This window comes from Scatophagus argus, chromosome 5 (genome assembly GCF_020382885.2).
Source record: "Scatophagus argus isolate fScaArg1 chromosome 5, fScaArg1.pri, whole genome shotgun sequence".
In the NCBI taxonomy this organism is placed as follows: domain Eukaryota; kingdom Metazoa; phylum Chordata; class Actinopteri; family Scatophagidae; genus Scatophagus; species Scatophagus argus.
Window position 1 is genome coordinate 8,058,923 of NC_058497.1, and position 19,193 is coordinate 8,078,115.

The 19,193-nt window shown below is 39.6% G+C and overlaps 1 protein-coding gene across 4 annotated transcripts in view; it reads left to right on the plus strand.

Annotated features, from left to right (window-relative positions):
• b3gat1a (beta-1,3-glucuronyltransferase 1 (glucuronosyltransferase P) a) overlaps nucleotides 1–19,193 on the plus strand; it is a 69,452-nt gene that overhangs the window by 45,095 nt on the left and 5,164 nt on the right. Inside the window, exons 3-6 of one of the 4 annotated variants that reach the window (XM_046390428.1) lie at nucleotides 8,010–8,179; nucleotides 10,958–11,094; nucleotides 13,337–13,845; nucleotides 18,275–18,571. In XM_046390428.1, the coding sequence (XP_046246384.1) occupies nucleotides 10,989–11,094; nucleotides 13,337–13,845; nucleotides 18,275–18,571 (912 nt within the window). In that variant the 5' untranslated portion in view covers nucleotides 8,010–8,179; nucleotides 10,958–10,988. Of the gene's footprint in view, nucleotides 1–7,443; nucleotides 8,180–10,957; nucleotides 11,095–12,850; nucleotides 13,232–13,336; nucleotides 13,846–18,274; nucleotides 18,572–19,193 lie in introns of those variants that run through there. The other 3 variants (XM_046390429.1, XM_046390427.1, XM_046390426.1) reach the window with 3 other exon arrangements.

A 19,193-nucleotide genomic window follows, 5' to 3' on the forward strand; every position in this document is an offset into this window, starting at 1 on the left:
ATCTGTCCAACACCAGCTCAAACACTCACTAATTAACACTTAGCATCTCTTTAAAAAAAAGATAAAAAAAAAAAAATACTGAGGTGTAAATGAGAAGTTGAGGTTTTACAGGGACTATGTGCAGAACTTGGAGTATCACAAGAAGACTAGGCAAAACTCCAAAAACTAACTCTGTTTTTCACCACTAACTTGTCCTTTCTACACTCCAATTCTTGTACAGATTATGCAAACAGGTTGATAGATTTAGAGGTGCTGTTAATTGGATGTTTTCACCTTTTAACGGTAACATCTTAGCTGTTTCCCCTTCCTTGTGCTAAGTGAAGCTAATTGGTTGCTGGTGAAGGCTTCGTACACCATATGCACATAAGAGTGGTATCCTCTCATCAAAATCTCCAGACCAATAGCGCATATTTCACAACATATAAAACTATTTCTTTAACAGCAGCATTCTGAGCAGGTTAGCATCCTGCCATCGGCATTTAGCTCAAGTGTAGCCCCACGGTAATCTTCTTAGATAAGAAAATGTCTGGTTTGGTCTGAAGGTGTGGAGTATCTGAAGTCATGGCCCTCATCATTGTTATTACTATGAAGCAGTACAGTGTATGTCTTCAGAGATGCTTGCACAGCAGCCATGAGGCTGAAAATCACCCATGGATTTGGTGACATCATTGCCTGTGAAGACAAGCTGTCAGTCACAGCGGCACTCTTTATCTCAGCTAAGTCATTCCTCCGTTGAGTCAGTGACACCTCTGCAATGTAGCGTCAGCAGACACACAGTCGCAGTGTCAACACTGTTCTGTCGGTGTCATCTTTCAGCGCCCCCGGGTACTCTTTGAATGCAACTGTGCATAGCAGCATACGAGCAAAGCAGAAGGACAAATAATAATAGTAAGTGATAAGCAATGATTTGAAAGGCCAGCAAAGAGCAGATTATGAGGGCTCAGATTGAAATGTCAAAGGTGCCTTGTTTTTACATGCAGAAGGAAACTATGCCGAGCTGCTTCTTCTTCATCATTCTTACTTTCAACACCAGCACTTGTTTGACATTTTACCAGAGCCCTTTAAATGTCAGTGCTTTTATTCAAGAAATATGATTTGTGCGAAAGTGCTGTATATGTGCTAACTGTTTGTAATATAAAATTTCAAATAGTAATATGGATTGACTAACATGCTTACACTGCTGCAAAGAATTATTTTCACAAGCAGCACTATGGGTTACAATTGCATCAATATGATCAGTTATGCCTCTTTTGGTACTATCAAAAAACAGATACCGACATGTAAGCAAACATAATTTTTAGTTTCGATTGCATTTTATTCACAGTGTTTGGACTTCAGCCCTTAATGTGTCAACATGAGTGCAGATGCATTATCTGTGATACGTAAGGTAATGGGCTTAAAGGATATCATTGTGTTAAAAAAATACACAGTGAAAGGCATTAACAAATGGAATGACTCACACGTGCGGCACGCATGGGAAATAATAATGATGTATCCACTAATTCAAAGCTATTAAATGAGTCTATGCCACAAATTAGCTGTCTCCTGGGGGCTGTGTTTTACTGGCAGGTTCAAAGCTAATGACAGCATGTCATACAGGGACATCACATATACCAACACTCTGACTAATTATGTAATTAAGAAAATACCAGAGATGGACATGAACAAACTGGCAGCTGTGTTGAGTCCATAATTGGTATGTGCCAAGTTCATCTGCCTCTACATCAGACATATCCTTATAACCCCTACTTATCCTGGGGAAGGTTTTGCTGAGCATGCATGCTGTCCTCCAGCACTTCCCTGATTCTAACTCACACATGCAGCAGCACTGTACTGCCACACACTTAACACCTGAGAGCCACCCAGTTTCCTCATTTTGGTCATGGAGCTCCATTCCGTTTCCCCCACTGGCTAGTCTCTCCTACCTGAGGCTACTGCTGTCCCATATGTCATTTCTCATACCATCAAATCTCAGTTTCCCTTTAGACCCCAGTATTAACTATTTCTCATTAATAAGATTCAATTTATTTGATTGTGATTTAAATTCACAGGTTCCTTCAGATGCCCAGTGATTCTGATCCACTGTTAAACAAGCAGTGGGTTATTTAACAAGGATTCTCACTGCTCATTTTTCCTCTCTATTTACAAAAATTATTTCCCAGGCCAAACAAACTCCAGGCTACCCTGTCACTGCGTTGGATCATATCCCATAGGTTCAATTAGCGATGATCAGATTCATAATTACATATATTTTCCTTCCTCAAGGACATATAATTGGGGGGATTTCGACGCTGGGGAATCCTTCATTTGAGAAATCCATGGTCTGACCCTCATTAAAGAACTCAGAGCTCTGGGAGCAAGAAGGTGCAGAAGAGAGTTGAGCACCTAAACTTGCACTAAGAAAGCAGGCTTTAATTGGCTATTGAATCTGGGAGCTCCCTGTGCTGACCTCTGACCTTATGCTGAGGCATTATAAGCCTGTTCACAGTATGAGACATGTCACATGCGGATGAAATCAATGCCTTGTACACCAAAACCAATTTTAATGAGATAAACACTTTGCTGTCCCTTTCACTGTTAGGAATTGTTGAAGTCCACATTCGTGAATCATCCCTGCCGACTCTCCAGAGGTTGTTATTTATAGATGTAGTGTCATTTTCAACAAAAGGCTCAGATTTATGATTGATATGGCTTGTTATGTTGATGGCACTCAAAGGATCCAACAACAATTTCTAGTTTACAGTAACCAACCCTCTAATGGCAGCAGTGAGAACACATCTGAATCATGAGGATGTTAGTAATTTCCCTATTGTCATAGGGTATTGGTTCTATGAAAGTAGTTTTTTTGATGACCAGTCAGTGCCTGTAGTTCACCCCGCAAATCAATTTTTTGTTAGTGCAGATTAAGAGGATCATTAATTGTACTTAAATAATACCGAATGTCGCGAGTTTAAAGAAATCCAGTTGACATTTGGTCAAATGCAGTTATTTGCTTTCTGTAGGAGACCTGGATAAGAAACAGAAATCTTTAGTGTAAAAAGTTTAGTGTAGTAGTCCAGTGTCTGCTGTCTTTGACTTACTTATAATCAGGTACAGATTCTGGCAGTCAGAATAAGGAGGAACTGAGACTGCTGTTATCACTCCATTCTCTCCCTGTGGTCTCCTCAAAATGACATCTCCCTTGACTCCGTTCTGATCAGACCTGAGCTGTGCTGACCCGACATGACAGGTCCAGGTCTCTGTGGCAGCCTCTGCAATCCTGGTGGAGTTCCTGCTGTCTGTTCAGCCAGCTGTGAGAGGCTGCGTCGTGCTCCCAGGTCGAGCATTGGAAATGTGCCCTGGGTGTGCCCAACTATAAATTAGTCAGGATAAGTTGAGGGCAGAATGCGCTAAGATATCCCCCACAGTTAACAGCAGAGAAGAACTTGCCTGAAGGTTGATGCTTTTAAATCTTTCATCATTGCTGAGGCAGCCTGTTCCAGGCATGGGCTAAGGGCATCAATCAGGGCCAATGCTCACAGCTAATGGGTTATTCAAGTTTTCCTGAAAATGAAACAGCCATCCTCTTCTAAATCAAGCATGAGACACAGCGCTTGCTGCCACTCTACTTTCTGCATCAAACAGCACTTACAGTAATTGGCCTAAGTGGTTATGGTATGTATTGTTATTACCATTGTTTAAGTTGTAATTCCAATTAGCATGATTTAAGGTAAATTTAAGCTTATTACATGATGATTAACAACATTGCTCTTTCACCTCACAGATGGCCACAGTATTCATACAGTAGCTGTCTGTCTGGGTTTTTATCAACAGCACGACTCAATACAGATAGTTTTTTTTTAATGAGGACAGGATCACATTGAAGAGACATGCTCCATGACAGTAGTGAATTGGACTGATGGGACGAATAACACAAAGCTAGTGTGAAGGTGACTTTTCACTGAACCCAGACCCAGAATTATGAATTGCAGCATCGCAAACACATTCCCATTTGTATTCATTTAACAGAGGAAATGCTTCCACCCACACAAATCACATAAAGCTCTTTAATAGTTTTTTATGCCTGTTTTAATTCCAAGAACTTTAAACACTGTCGTTCACATCCGAAAAAGTGAAATAATTGCCAACACTGCTCAAGATTTCAAATTAACATTGAACCGTGTGTCATCAGTTCCCCCTCCGCCCACAAATGACTTTAATTAGTTTGTGAGAAGAAGACAAAAAAAGATTAAAACTGCCTGAGTGCACGCCGGTCTTTCACAAGACTGTTCTCGACTACACCAATGAGGCAGCCTCTAATTGTTTTGTCGGCCATTATATTTTACATTTTCTCTGTCTGAGTGGAAAGAGAAACTAATGAATTGAGCCTATAAACAAAACCAACTTTTACACAAAAAAAGAAAAAGAAAAAATAACTTTGAAAAAATAAAACTGTTAAAAATTTGGTTGATAAACCAATAATGTCCAAAAGGCATTTATAGTGTGTGACTTACAGGGTTAGTGCCTAGCATGGTTCCTTTTGCATTGACATCTAAAAACAGGACTACAGTACGTGAGAAGGAAAAAGAGAAAGCCCAGGCACATAGCAGTTAAGCCTGTTTCAGCGTTCTCAGATTCAAAATTCACTTTTAATGACTCATCTAGAAAAAGCAATTTTTTGTGGGGCAGTCGTAGTATCAATAATGATCTATTGTAGCAATTTGTCTTTCTAAGGTTCCCCAGCTATCCCTGAAAGCTGTTCTGGGCTCTACCAAGGTGGACTGAGACCAATGAATTTAAAACTGAAAGCCAACAATAGGACCTACCAGGACACACTATCTCCAGAGAGCCTCACTTCCTTGCCAGCTGCAGAGTGCATCAAAATGCTGTCACAAAGCAAGTAAGGAAAATATGATGTAATTAGGGGCCCTTGAAATATAGGATGATCAGAGCCAAGGGAGCTCAGAAGTCAGAAACAGCCTCGATTATCAACAAATTTGTCCCGACTTCATCTAAGACTCAATTTATCTTCAGTTAGAAGAATTTATTTAATTTAATTTACTTAATTACTTAGTAATTTTTTCCTCATACTTTCAATCACATAGTGTGGTCGTTGTCAGTGGATTGAGTTTGCTCATGTGGCCTTGGTATCTTCATTTATCACAGGCAATGGCAGTAAAATTTAGTATGATGTAAAGCTAGTTAGTAGATCCATGTACCAATGTAACAAAATGTTAATGACAAGTACCATGTTGAGTAAAAATATTTTTGCTACAAGAATCCATCTTCACAGTTATGATATGGAATAAATATGCCTTCTGTTCCACACAAATAGTAACTTAGAGCCTTTTTTTGTTCCAGTTCCTGCATGATATATCCTCAGAAGATTTATTTTTAAAAACTAAAAGAAAAGAAATTAGATACAAAGGAATGTTTAATGAGGCACTCTGTCTGTGTATCTAATAGCTTGCAGTGTTACCATATGTTTCTGGGTTTTTTTTGGTGGTGGTAGTTCAGTATAAAATGTTCATATTCTTAAGCCCTTGTTTCAGATTTGTGCACTGTATGAATACTGTTTTGCATTCCCAAAAGACACCTTAGTGAGAGAAAGGCTTAGTGTTAAGATTGATTAGAAATCTGAGGAAATAAAATCATAAGCCCTACCCCAGCTGAGTGGAGACGAGTACACTAATAGATGCTTACATATTATGCTATAGCAAAGATGTGTGATAAAGTTGTGTACAATGTAAGGTCCTAAAGCAAGTGAGAACATTAAACATATATACTGTTACTCAAATCTGCCATCCTTCTATTCTCAAATGCCCTCCCCCCATTACATTTTTGGGTAATGGTGTTAGTTCAACAATCAGAACAACAATTTTCACACGTGGCAATGTTGCTGTGATTCTTTATTAATCAGCGGCAGGTGTTCTCGTCACAGCTGGTTAACGCGTGCTGATGTGAAAGGCTGTCAAGCCTCATTGTCTGCTGCAGTGTGTGGTGTACATTCTCACCACATCACACACAGTTCAGGTGCCACAGATACAAACAGGCCACCTGCATGTTTGTGCGATGCAGAGGCCTAGCTACCGGTGGCTCTGTACATAGTTATTGGTGTTACCTAATTGTTATTGTTTTACAGCTTGTTGAGCAGGGACAAAGGAAAGTTCCAGATTAGAGTTAAATTGAACTAAATATGCAATACAAGTATGGAAACAGTGCGAGCTGCAGTGTCAGTGAAGTAGCAGTAACTGAGCCCAAAGGATACTGAAATAAAAAATAAAAACAGCCACACCAGACACAGCATGTTCACCCTGCTGCCATCTGGCCAGTGATACATAAGTATCCACTACCATACCACCAGACTACAGGGCAGCTTCTCTCCTCAGTCTCCTCAATTCATTCTATGCATTCCATAAAAACTAGCACATTTCAATGACTTACTATTTATTCATCCATTCATAATTTTTGTTTTGTAACTATCATAAAGTTACAATTACTAGCATTTCTTTACATTACATCTCTACATGTTAAATAAATGAGCATTGTACATTGCACTTAAAATTATGCTGCTAACATAGATAATATGTAAATTGGACACACTAATTTAGATTAGATTATGAATCTCTCTTTAAAAAAGAAGGTTTGCATGTGCAAACTCAACTTAAGTGTGTGGACAGCTCTGTGTAATTTTTAGCTCTGAATATTCTTTACATAACAGCAATATGCGTTCCAGCTCCCTTCAACTGGCAGCACTTACCATGTTGTTTTATTTTTCTTTCAAAAATGTTTAGCACTGAGAGGCCACAGTAGCTTGTTGGAAAGTCTGCGATTTTGGCAGGTTGTTGTAATATACTGTGTCTGTTTAGCTCCATCACAATGCATAGAAGAGAGGAATGTTGTAAAGAAATCAGATCAACAACACTGTCATTGTGAGTTTGCATACATGACAGTGTGTGGCAGCATTTGTAAAGACTTTCTATCGCTGCTGTTAAGTTGTAGGTCTTTTTGTCAGTACAGCACTTGTTTGTTGCTGTCATACTGTAAACAGAAAATAGTGCAGTAGCTGCATGAGGACCACTTTCATTTCTTTATTTTTTATTCCACAAAATTGATGTCAACCCTCAGATGCATGATGCATGATCTTTCAGTTTGAGAAATTGGACAATGAGTCAGAGACACGTTAAACACATCAAGTACAAATACCTCCTTATGTATTATTGGATAACAGGCAATTTGTATCACAATGTGCCTCAGTAAAATGATTCTGTTACTCCTGCTGTTTATTATCAAAAAACCTACATATTTCCCGCTTATATGATTGTCAATCAGGTTTTTGAGCTGATGTAGCATGCATGCATCACTGGCTGAGTGGAGCAATAAGCCTCCATAGAAGCAACATTCCCTCTGATGTTTTTGAATAAGACATGATGCCAGTTTATTTTTGTAACATCCCCCACCCCAGACTGTTGGCAAGCAATGGAGTTGTGACTAACCCTCTTCCAGTTTCCACATTAGGCATTAAAAAAAAAAGAAAGAAATAAATGGAGTCTGTTTCTGTTCAGTTGAGATTGAAGTCAGTGAGGTAAAATTACTCATCAATATAAAATATTAACCATTTCACACATAAACAGAAACTCCAGCACTGTAAAGCATAGCAGCAGTATATCACTGGCCCTCAGTGGGGGGGATTCCTCTCATGAATCTGAATGATGAGCATCCAAATTCAGAGTTCATTACTTCATACTGACACACATTTTCTCAGCTGCATTTGCAGCCCATGCTCTTTGATGTTAAATAATGAATAAATGTCACACAGTCACACTAATCATGGAGGTGCATATAGCAAAGAATCTCTGTAAGGCAACTGACACTTAGGTCCTGTCCAGACTGCCGTGTTTGAACCTGAGTGAACTGTCTTTGAATCTCATGGGGGCCCCATGAAGGTACACACTTTTCACATACAAAGAGAGAAGCCCTCACAATCCTTCAGCCCTTTTCATACTCACCGAAATTACCTTACTTTACAGGTCTGGACTGTTGCCTGTCTGCGTGAGTAGACACAGCTGAAGAAAAGGAAAAAGAAATGGTCAGCTTAGGTGTCATGGAGGATGTCACCACTACGTAACTCCTCCAGTATGCAGTGCGGTCTTCCCAGCTGTGCATCGCCAGTGGTGCCATGATCCAGTTATAGCTGTGGGTGAGCACCTAACTTTTGTCATTCATGTGTTTGTGCTAATAATATGCAGGAAAAACTGTCAAAATAGGCCTTATGACGTCATTAGGGTTTTCTTGCTTTGTTTAGAGACTCTGGAGGTGAAGAGTTTGTCAAATATGGGCATTTACCAGGCAGGGAGGGTCTAACAGAAGGTGGCATCAAGATGCATTGTGGGAAATGTGGGATCCAGCCTTTGTGGACTTACACTAGGGACTGAAAATCATGATACCTTAGCCTCTACTGCTTCAATTTTGATCACTGCAGTTCTGATCTGTCTCTCATGAGTTCTCTAACTTTATGGTAGTGGAGTGTCCTTTGTAAGTTCTATCAGAAGTTGTCTCTATTTGCACAGTGATTCCCTTTGAAAATGACTTCTTGGAAGGAGGGTTTTTCTGCAGCACAAAGAGAAACTTCTAGGTTTTGTCATACTAAAATAGCTATTGGTCATCCAACACCATAAAGTGAACAGAGACAAACACCTCCCAATATTAAGGGCATATTGACAAGTTTAATAAATCCATTTCACACAAATTGTCTGCAACAGGGGGCTTGTACTCTGTGAGTGCCTTTCAGATTGCATGTAGAATTTCAGAAAAATAAGTCAGTTTTTTTTCCCCCTTGGAAATTCCTGTATTAGCTGCTGATAGCCATTGGTTTTTAAATATTTACAGGCTGTAAAGAGATTGCATTTCCAGAATTTGTAAATGTGTGAAATGATTGCATTTCATGTTATGATGAAAACTTCTGAAGGGCTTATTTTTCTGTAACACGGTCAAACCTTTTTCTTTTTAAAAAGCACACATTCTTTTATTTTCAGGTGAGTGTGAATTCATCTGTTCCCCGTGTCTCTCTTGAAAACAAGGGATGCGTGCACTGTGTTTATGAGTCAGATTGAAAATGGGAGTAATGTAATTTTCTGTACAAATAATTATGCGTTAACATAAGCATGCAGAGCCGTGCACAGTGATATTTTCCACAGAGGACTTTGCAGTAAATCATCTCTCCACTGAAGTAAGAAAAAACACAGCTTTAAAACTTTGCAGGATTAATTTATTTATCAGTGGAGAGCACATACTGTACATGAGCTACTCACATTTAAAGCTGTTCTTACCTGATGGCTTGGGCATTAATGGTGTGTTTATTTAATGAACTCCATAACTCCATAACTCCAATTGGCATGTACAATTACGTTAAGCCTCACATACTGCCCTCCTCACCAGCAGTGGAATGTCTGATCACTCTGTTGAATGTGATGACTTTTTTTCCTCATGTGTAAAACTGAAATGAATACTGAAAACACCTGTGCTCGCATCAGGTTTGCTTTCTTCCTTTGTTTAATCAAGCAGATGAGTTTATCACTGTATTTTTTGGCCTCATCGTAAGATGAGTATTAAGTAGGAGGAGAGACAGATCCTGGCAGAGGTGGGGAGTGTCATCCTTAAATTCATTGTAAATGAGCTATATGGTAATGAACTGCAGAATGTGGACATGCTGAGAAGGTCTGAAATATATTGATGCTCTCCAAAACAAATACACCAATGTAGAATAATGCTGATCCGTCCTTTTCACACCATCTTTCTGCAGACTATTGCATTGAAATGCAACTAGGAGGGAAAATGGGTCTTATCTATGTAACATGCAATTCATGCATAAAATGTTAACACTTGTTTCACTTCGGGTCTTTAAAAACCAAGTCCCAAATTTCTACTTAAATAGAACTTACATAAATATGCTTAAATTGTCATTTAAACCCAGTATTGCATTTTATGAACTGTATTGTTTAATCTCATTCAAGCTGAAGTCCAAACTAATGAAATCAGTGTTTAACCCCATCCAAATTTTCCACTAAAATCAATCAAATCATGCTAAATGTTAAAGAGAAATCATAAATAAACAACATTTTAAAGTAGGCTACATTAATTTGTGGATGCTTTTTCAATTAATTCTGAGTTAATGTCTTTCGTGCTGTAAGTGTAATTTTCAAAGGGACACAAGGCTGAACTGAAGTGTTCTGGACTCGGCACCTTTGCCAAACAGTCATACTTGCAGTCTGGTGACTTTGCTTCCTGCCATTTGGCCGATGAATAGATGCAGCATCGGGCATGAAGTCACTGCGCCATCAGCAGTGATGGCATAATGAGCTCATCGGTTTGGCAGAGGACACAAGCTCCTGCTTTATGACCTCCAGTGGCTTTGACTGGCCTCTTGTTGACTGTGGCACACTGATAGTTACAGATTTATTTTACAGCTCTTGTTTCTTGACTTCTTACAGTTTTGGTTTTTTTTTGCATAGGTTGAACAACAACCACTTGCTCCAACATTGTTTGATGGGGCTGTAATGGCTCTGTGACTGCTGCAGAATGATATTTCATTTTGTTTTAACAGCTCTGAGTAGACCATTACACACTTTCTGCCTCAGATCTTCTTTTTCGCTTTCCTCAGTGACACTTTGGTCCTCATGAATATGGGTCCTCAAGTGCCTAATATGGTGTTTCTGAGGCTGTCCATGACAATTACACCATTGTGAATGCCTTAGAATAGGCATTCACAATGGTGTAATTGCCCTATTCTCAAGTAACTGAGATTTCCTTGACTATATGCTATTGTCTAATTGTTTGTACATGCTGATATTAATGGCACATAACAAACAATAATCAGCTCAGACACTCATTAAATTTTTTCACACTCCTCAAAGTGACTTGACCTGAAAGCCCATGTGTTCTAAAAGCCAAAATGTTAACACATCTATCTTTTTTCCAGGTAATGCCGAGCCAAATAACCAATCCTGGAAATGCCGAAGAGAAGAGATATTCTTGCCATCGTGTTGATCGTGTTACCCTGGACTCTGCTCATCACTGTTTGGCACCAAAGTGCTATAGCTCCACTCCTTGCTAAGGGTACGCAGTGCATGGCACTCCACTGGCATTATCAAACCTGAAGTGGGTCCTTGAACCTAACACTAGACTTCAGGCGTAGACAACAGGCTGTTCATTTAGAGCCACTCAGTAACCATGACCATCAGCTTCATCAGAACTCGATAACACTTGTCCAGTTATTGTAAACCTCATCAATGTGGACTGTTTGTGTGCATGAAGAACAGCATCACATATATGCTCTCATACAATTTTATATCATATATTCAGTCTGTATATATATATATATATATATATATATATTGTTCAGCTATTTCTAATCTGCATTCATTTTTCTTATGTCGATAATAACTATCCCAGTACAGTACAAAGACAAAACAGTGTCCTTTTTACAACATTCAACGCCCATCCACTCATATCCCTCGGCTCATCAATCTATATTTATACAGTATACAGTATGTTGATGATCTGTTTTTGGTTTGAACCATTGCCCAGTTTCACTCAGTGGACCTTAATTCCAGTGAGTTTAATCAGCTATTTGAAATAGTAGCTGTCTGGTCATTGAGCCTCGTGTATATCCTGCATCATATGTAATATCATGCTTGCACACCAGTCTGAGTAATTAATGCACATACACATAAGCCTCCCAATCATCCCTCAGAGACCACAAACCAACAGCCTAAAATGTCAAATATGTTGGAGAGCAAACAAACCCAAATTAGAACGACAGCAAATCAATAGAGCGCTTTGCCCTCTTCCTATAATGTCAGGAATGCACATACAGGGGTTAACAAACAAAACTGGTTTACCCAAATGAGCCAAGGCAGTCTGGAGTCAATAGAACTTACAAATTCTATTAACTTTTTTCTTTTTTTCTTGCAGTGTCTTTACGTGCCTAAAATAAAGAAAAGAGTTCCATAAAAGTTGCAGTCATAAATATTTTTATTCCATCGAATTCCTACTCACGCAAAAGGTGTCAGCCATTAAATGCATACAATATTTTTATGGGATACAGTGAAGACTCAATATAAAGGATTGTTATTCACCAGCGCTATCTGACCCAGCGTTACACACAGATTTGCCTTTGTGTGCTCTTAAAAGAGAAGCTAGAGGTTTTTTGGCAGTGTGTTCGCTGGCAGCCTCTATTGAACATCTGGCCATCAGCAGATTGTGTTAATCTTTGTGCTGCAGAAAAATCCTCCTTATGTTGGAGGTGCAAATGGAGCTCAGGCAGAACAGTGACAAAGATTACCATTAGCCATTGCACAATGAAAAGAAGCGAACAACCTTAATGATTCTGACATCATATTCTATCCATCATGGCCAAACTATTCAGGCCAAAATATCAGAGGATCTGCCACTGCAGTGAAGTCATCTCATAGCAAGGAGTCACATTTTCTCACCTCTACATTCTAAATTATTCAAATTAATTATTTAAAATAGAATCAAGAAAAAAGCAGCGTGTTACTATAGCACAGCACTCACTACTGGACTGCAACACTGTAGTTTCCACCAGTGCAAACATGTATGTTTCAGCAAAACAGAATAATCAAACAATCTCATCAAATTTTCCAACCCTTTGAGTGATTTATGAGCCGAAATAACTTAGTGGTGGAATTATATTTGATTGGGTTCATTTCATGTGATCAACCTGCAAGACCAAGTTCATGGTTATACACACACAGTTTTTGTTATGTTTAGTGATCTCTGTGATAAAAAATATATATATATATATTCATAATCAACTTTAATGCAAACAACACATCATACATCAGGACCTCCTGGTTTCGGTAAAATAACTCATAGCCATGTCAATTGCAGAAAAGCAACACAGCAGCTGTAGGTTACAGCATTGCAGAGGGGCACGGTGAGTGTACAGTGGTCTGTGGTGGAGTCTGAACATGAAAAGAGGGCATGTCTACTGAATCCACATACCCACATTTTTCTTTTTTTCTTTCAAAAAAAAAAAAGCCCAAAGGCTACACTGGGGGAAACAGAAAGGCTCATCTCTTCCCTTCCTTTCTTTACGCTGTCTCTCTGTCCATCAGCTGTGTTTTCCTCTTACGATTCCTGCTTTCACCTTTTCCAGCCTGTCACCACCTAGTAAAAGAGATCTTTATCATTCCTGAGAGGCTTGCAGTCCACCACCACCGGCTCTCAGGTACACTTTACCCCCATTGGGTTTAAGTCACCTGAGGCAAGTATAAAAAGGGCAGCCCAAGGTTGGACTAATGCATTACATCTCTTTTTATCCCCAAATCTGCAGATGATGGTGGTGTTGAGGGCAAGAGGGAGGCAGGTGGCCAGGCGCAGGATTCTAAGGAATACTGTGATAAGGACATTGTGGAGGTGGTGAGGACAGAGTATGTGTACACACGACCTCCACCCTGGTCCGATGTGCTGCCTACCATCCACATTATCACCCCCACATATGGTCGACCAGTGCAGAAGGCAGAGCTGACGCGGCTGGCAAACACTTTCCTCCATGTTCCAAACCTGCATTGGATCCTGGTGGAGGACTCACAAAGGAGAACGCCTCTTGTCACACGACTCCTCCGAGAAACAGGACTTAACTACACCCACCTCAATGTAGAGACGCCTAGGAACTACAAGCTTCGGGGTGACACTCGGGACCCCAGAATCCCCAGGGGGACCATGCAGAGGAATCTGGCGCTGCGATGGCTAAGGGAGACTTTTAACGTCAACAGCACCCAATCTGGAATTGTCTACTTTGCTGACGATGACAACACATACAGCCTGGAGCTGTTTGAGGAGGTCAGTGCTCACATATTTTATGCATTTCTACAAATTCTCAAGACCTGACTGGAAAATGTCTAGCAAGACAAGGCACAATCGGAGCACAGCTTATTTCTGGAATTCAGGGGACTTGAGAGCTTTGGAATTAATCAGGCGAGCCAAAAATCAGTGATGTACAGTAAAATAAAACTGACTGCACATATAAACAGGTTCTAAGAAAGGTTTAGACAAGCAAAATATAATATCATGTTTGAATTTTTGTGAATGACATAAATATTTGTCTTAAAACGAGATATTGCTGATGATTCTCTACAAATATATTCCTAACTGAGTGGATCAGGAAAAAAAATGTCTCTGTGCATAAAAGTGTAAATTTATGTAAAACTTAACTGCATGCTTTCTTGTGATCCATTCCTAAGTCAGTATAAAGAATATATTAATCTTGAAGATTTTCTTTTGAATAAATGTCTGCTAAGTCACTATTCATTGCAGAATGAGGTGACACAAAGACTGAGTCGGTCAGCTGATGAAAGCTCTTGCATTTGCGGTATAAACACAGGTCCAAGAATACCTGCACTTATCATTTATTGTCACAGGTCCCGCAAAAGAGAATGAAACAAAGATCTGAGACTGTAGCTTTAAGTGAAACATACAATATATTATACGGCACTTCCCAAAGTCATATACTGCAGGAATGTAAGAAGGGGGTTGAACTATAAATTCCCAGTTACCTGAAGCAATTTTTTTAGCACTTAACAAGCACAGTCGGAATGTGGAGCTAGTGAAGATAAGTTTGGGCATATAATCAGTACATTTCAGGCCATCCATCTTCACATCAGCAGAATTACCTGAGCGGACACAGTCTGGGTCCTCTGCGTATTAGCCTCGAGTCTTGTTAGTAGGGCAGACGCGGTCTGTAGTAAATGGAGCGGTGGGTATTGACGGGGCCTGTCATTACCTTTCTCTGGGAATCAGCCAAAGTGCTCCGTCTCCCTCAGAGGCCTTCCATCACCTCCAACAGGCCTATTTATGGGCCAGAGTAACGGCCCTGGGGGGTGGGGGGGGGGGAGAGACAGAGGGGCAAAGACGGAGACAGAAAATGAATGAGAGAGAAAGAGAAAGTGACAGCCAGATAGACAGGAAGCAGAGAGTTGACTGCAACTACAGTTCGCTGACACCATAGTAAAAAATCAGTAGTTTGCTGACACCACAGTACATATTCAGAATGTCTCAGCAGCTTGAAAACAGAAAGGTGTCTGAGTGACTCCTTCAGTGAGCAGATAAGGTTAAAGGAGTGAGGTGCACCTGTGTGATGTGTTAGAAATGTGCTCATCACTTTCCCCTGTGCAGGAGGAAGCGATGAGCTAGCAGTAATTCTTTGTTTTTGAGCCATAACAAAACATTTTCAAATGTAATTGTAAAAAAATGAAAACCGGTCAGAGGTAGTTATATGCTGATTGTCGACAGCATCAAGGAGAAGGTAAAGGTTAAAATTAGGTGAGACCATAGTCAGCTGTAGCCCACAGAGACATTTTGGGAGAAGTAAAAACAATTTAAAGGAGTTTCAGAGCCACAGAAGGATGGTTCAAACACAAGCAGGAATGGATGCAACATATTTAAATTCTGCCAAATGAATTAAGCTTAAAAGTTTTTTAGGTTTACCACGCAGTACAGAGCATGTGATAGCTTACTATTTATAGGTTGAAAGGAGGTAGCCAGCCAAAAAGCAGTTTGCTGACAGAATTACTGCATTACTACTGACTGTACTGTAAAATCAGGGGAAGTTTCACAGAAAGTTAACACAACCTGACACAAAGACAGCACACTTCAGATTATTTCAAGATACAAGATACAAGCTAGGTTTATTTGTCACACACACATTCATACACGGTACAACGTGCAGTGAAATTCTTTCTGTCCCTGCTACCAAAAAATAGGTAAGTAAAAATTAAATATTGTAAAATAGAAACCTTATAAAAATAAAATGAAAATGTGAAAATGAAGTCTGCACAAGTCTAAAGAATCGTGCCTGAAACTGTTGGGGCAGAACTTGCATCATATCTGTTCCCGGGGAATTTGGTGCCATAGATTGCTATTGTTCACAGAGTGGATACAATCTCAGCTTTTTAGTGGCTTTGGCATGTGCAGTTCTTAATTAAATGCACAATTTTTGGGTCATGCCTTAATGAAAAATAATAATAATAGTAATGAAAAATTAATTTGTCATAGCCAAAGTATACCATCCTGTAAAGAATTACATGAATTATTCAGACACCATAATGGTTCCTTCACAAACCCCAAAGTTTTTTACTAGTTTAGATAGATAGATAGATAGATAGATAGATAGATAGATAGATAGATAGATAGATAGATAGATAGATAGATAGATAGATAGATAGATAGATAGATAGATAGATAGATAGATAGATAGATACTTTATTGATCCCTAGGGAAATTCAAGTTTGTGCTATTAACCAATACTCTTAGTTCACAATTTCAGCCTTGAAGAATAATTTATTTAAATCTAATAGAATGGAGCAACTATATATCACAAAAATTATAAAATTTGGACTATTGATGCCTTTATGATATATTTACACTCAAGAAACTATCGTTGGTAATGAAACTAGCACAATTTCATTGGGATTTAAGTTGTTTAATTGATATTTAAAACTTAAAATTGATTTAATACCCTGCTCTACCTAATTGTATGTTCAAAAAATACTTGCTATGTAATTTAAGCTGCAAGAACGTCTACATTTTTTAAATGGAAATTTAATCAGGATCCTAACACCTGAATAAATCCAGCACTTTTTTATTGCTTGGACAAAGACTTAAATACCACAGACTCTTCCAGTGGCAACAAAAGAAGGAAGACAAAGGAAGTACCTGAATGCCTGCCTTTTTTTTTCAGTTATTATTTGGGATTTATTTTCTTTGGACTATTCCGAAACATGGCTACTTTGTCTTTGAAGGTGTTGCTATGAATGAAGCAGGAAAGAGCTTAAATGCACACACTGCATTCAAGTACAAATGGAACATAAACCTCTGTGCAAACACACATCACATTCACCAGGATGAGGCAAGATGAAACTTGCGTTTTCATTTGGCTGGGTGCTAGCAGAAGAGGGATTTGCTGCGTGGCTCTGGCTGATATTCCCACCAGAGGCATTAGGAGGAGCACTCGTTCTCACATTTTCAGGATAGATGGCAACATGACAGGTCTCTTGACATCACCTGCAGAGCTCCAGATTTATGCTTCCTTCCGACTGAAGTTGTACATAATGGGCGGGAAGCAGGCAGCTCTCATTTCTCACCTAAAGGAGCTCATTACCTTCCAAGAGCAGTGAACTATATCCAGGTATTGATAACAGGAAAGAGTGTGAAGTGTGAGTGTGTGATGCACAGGACATATAACAGCCTTTGTATAAAACTGAAGCACCACAATCACACTGACCCACTCATATAAGCGCTCAATCTCTCTTCCACCATTAACACCCAGAGCTTATTAAGACTGAACATCCAAACTAATGTTATCTGAATGCCTGGCACAGTCGTTGTCCCTAAAGCTCAAATCCACAGATTCCCATAAGCCCACAGCTCGCCTCATGCTTCTTACACCCTGCTACCCTCTGATTCCCTGAACTGATCGCATAGCAGCCCATTAGATTGTACTGCAATCTAACACAGCAGCTTGAATGCTAACACATGCATAAAATACACAATGCATGCTTTGGCAAATACACATTTGGAACCAAGCTTGCTTATATAGCCTTTATTTTTTGCAAGCACACCCTTATGCATGCAAGCACTCAAATGTGTCTCATACTATATATACTGTACTGCACTGAGAGGCACCAGCATCATTATTTCTGCTGCACTGAGCTTGATTAAATGACTCTGCTGTTTCAAAAACCTTCTTCCCACACTGTAAAAACATACCCTTTATGAGTGCAGTAGCTCTTGTCTGAGTGGCAAAGACTCACTGAGAGGCTGAGAAAGGCGATAAGATTGCTTGATGCTTGAAGATTAAAGGACAAAAAAGAAGAGAATGGCAGTGCTCTACCTTAAAGAATCTCCTCAGCCAACCAGCGACTAGAGCCATTTGCTCTAATGGCTTGGCTTCTTTAAAGCCTATTGGCGCTGCCCGCTTATACTCTCTTTAAAGATGGTTGTGTCTAATTATCTCATTGTAGGGCAGCTGTTGAACAATGTGAGTGACCTGCTTTCATTTAACAGTGTGTCCGCTGCACACAGCACAATGACACGGTCAATGTTCACTGTGTTTTATAATAAATAAAAGCAGTGGCTCTAGAAATCCACCCTCTACTGTGAAGGTGGCAGCTGATGCTCAAATACTGTGTCTCATTTTTATGTATGTTTATGCTTTTTCAGATGACTAATTTTCTCTCTTTGATCCTGCATTTCTCTTCTCCCCCCTCACCAGATGAGATCGACTCGGAAAGTTTCTGTGTGGCCTGTGGCCTTTGTGGGCGGCTTGCGATATGAGTCCCCCAAGGTCAATGCAGCTGGAAAGGTCTACGGCTGGAAGACAGTGTTCGACCCCCATCGGCCCTTTGCCATCGACATGGCTGGCTTTGCCATCAACCTGAGGCTCATCCTCTTCAAGCCACAGGCGTACTTTAAGCTTCGTGGGGTGAAGGGAGGCTACCAGGAGAGTAGTTTACTCCGGGAACTTGTCACACTCAACGACCTGGAGCCTAAAGCAGCCAACTGCACTAAGGTAGTTTCCTTTTTTCAGTGTTTACTACTTGACTTGAGCAGGTAGTTGTAAAAACTGGATTCAAAGAAATCAAACCTGCTGTAACTGGTGGTAACTGGTGGTCTACGGTAAAAGTACCAATAGAAAAATACAGTGATAGAAGTCCTGCATTCAAACTTAAGTAACGTATCCAAAGTAAAAGTATCCTACTCATTCCACAGCAAAATTGATGCTGTCAGTGATTATTATAGGACATGTTACATCAGTGTGTAATCAGCATTTCACTGTTGTAATTGTTTGAGGTGTGAGTTTTAACTGATTTAAATACAGTTAGATAGCAGTCAACAACTTAACAACTCATAAACATCTGAAACATAACAAAAGTCCCAACTCCGCACTGCTTTTTTGTAATCGGACACAAGACAAACAGCTGTAAAGTAAATGGAGGAAAAAGTGGCACACGATGATCTTGAAAAACTCGTGTTTTGTTTTTAAGTGGTGATGCAGCACCTTGGAAAAACATATTTTACCAGTATTTCAGACTGAGAGATGAGGAAGTGGAAAGAAACCACAATCTATTATTTTCAGTGCTGAAATCAGGTTCCAGTGTGTGTCACCCACAGCAATGGAGAGAATTATTATG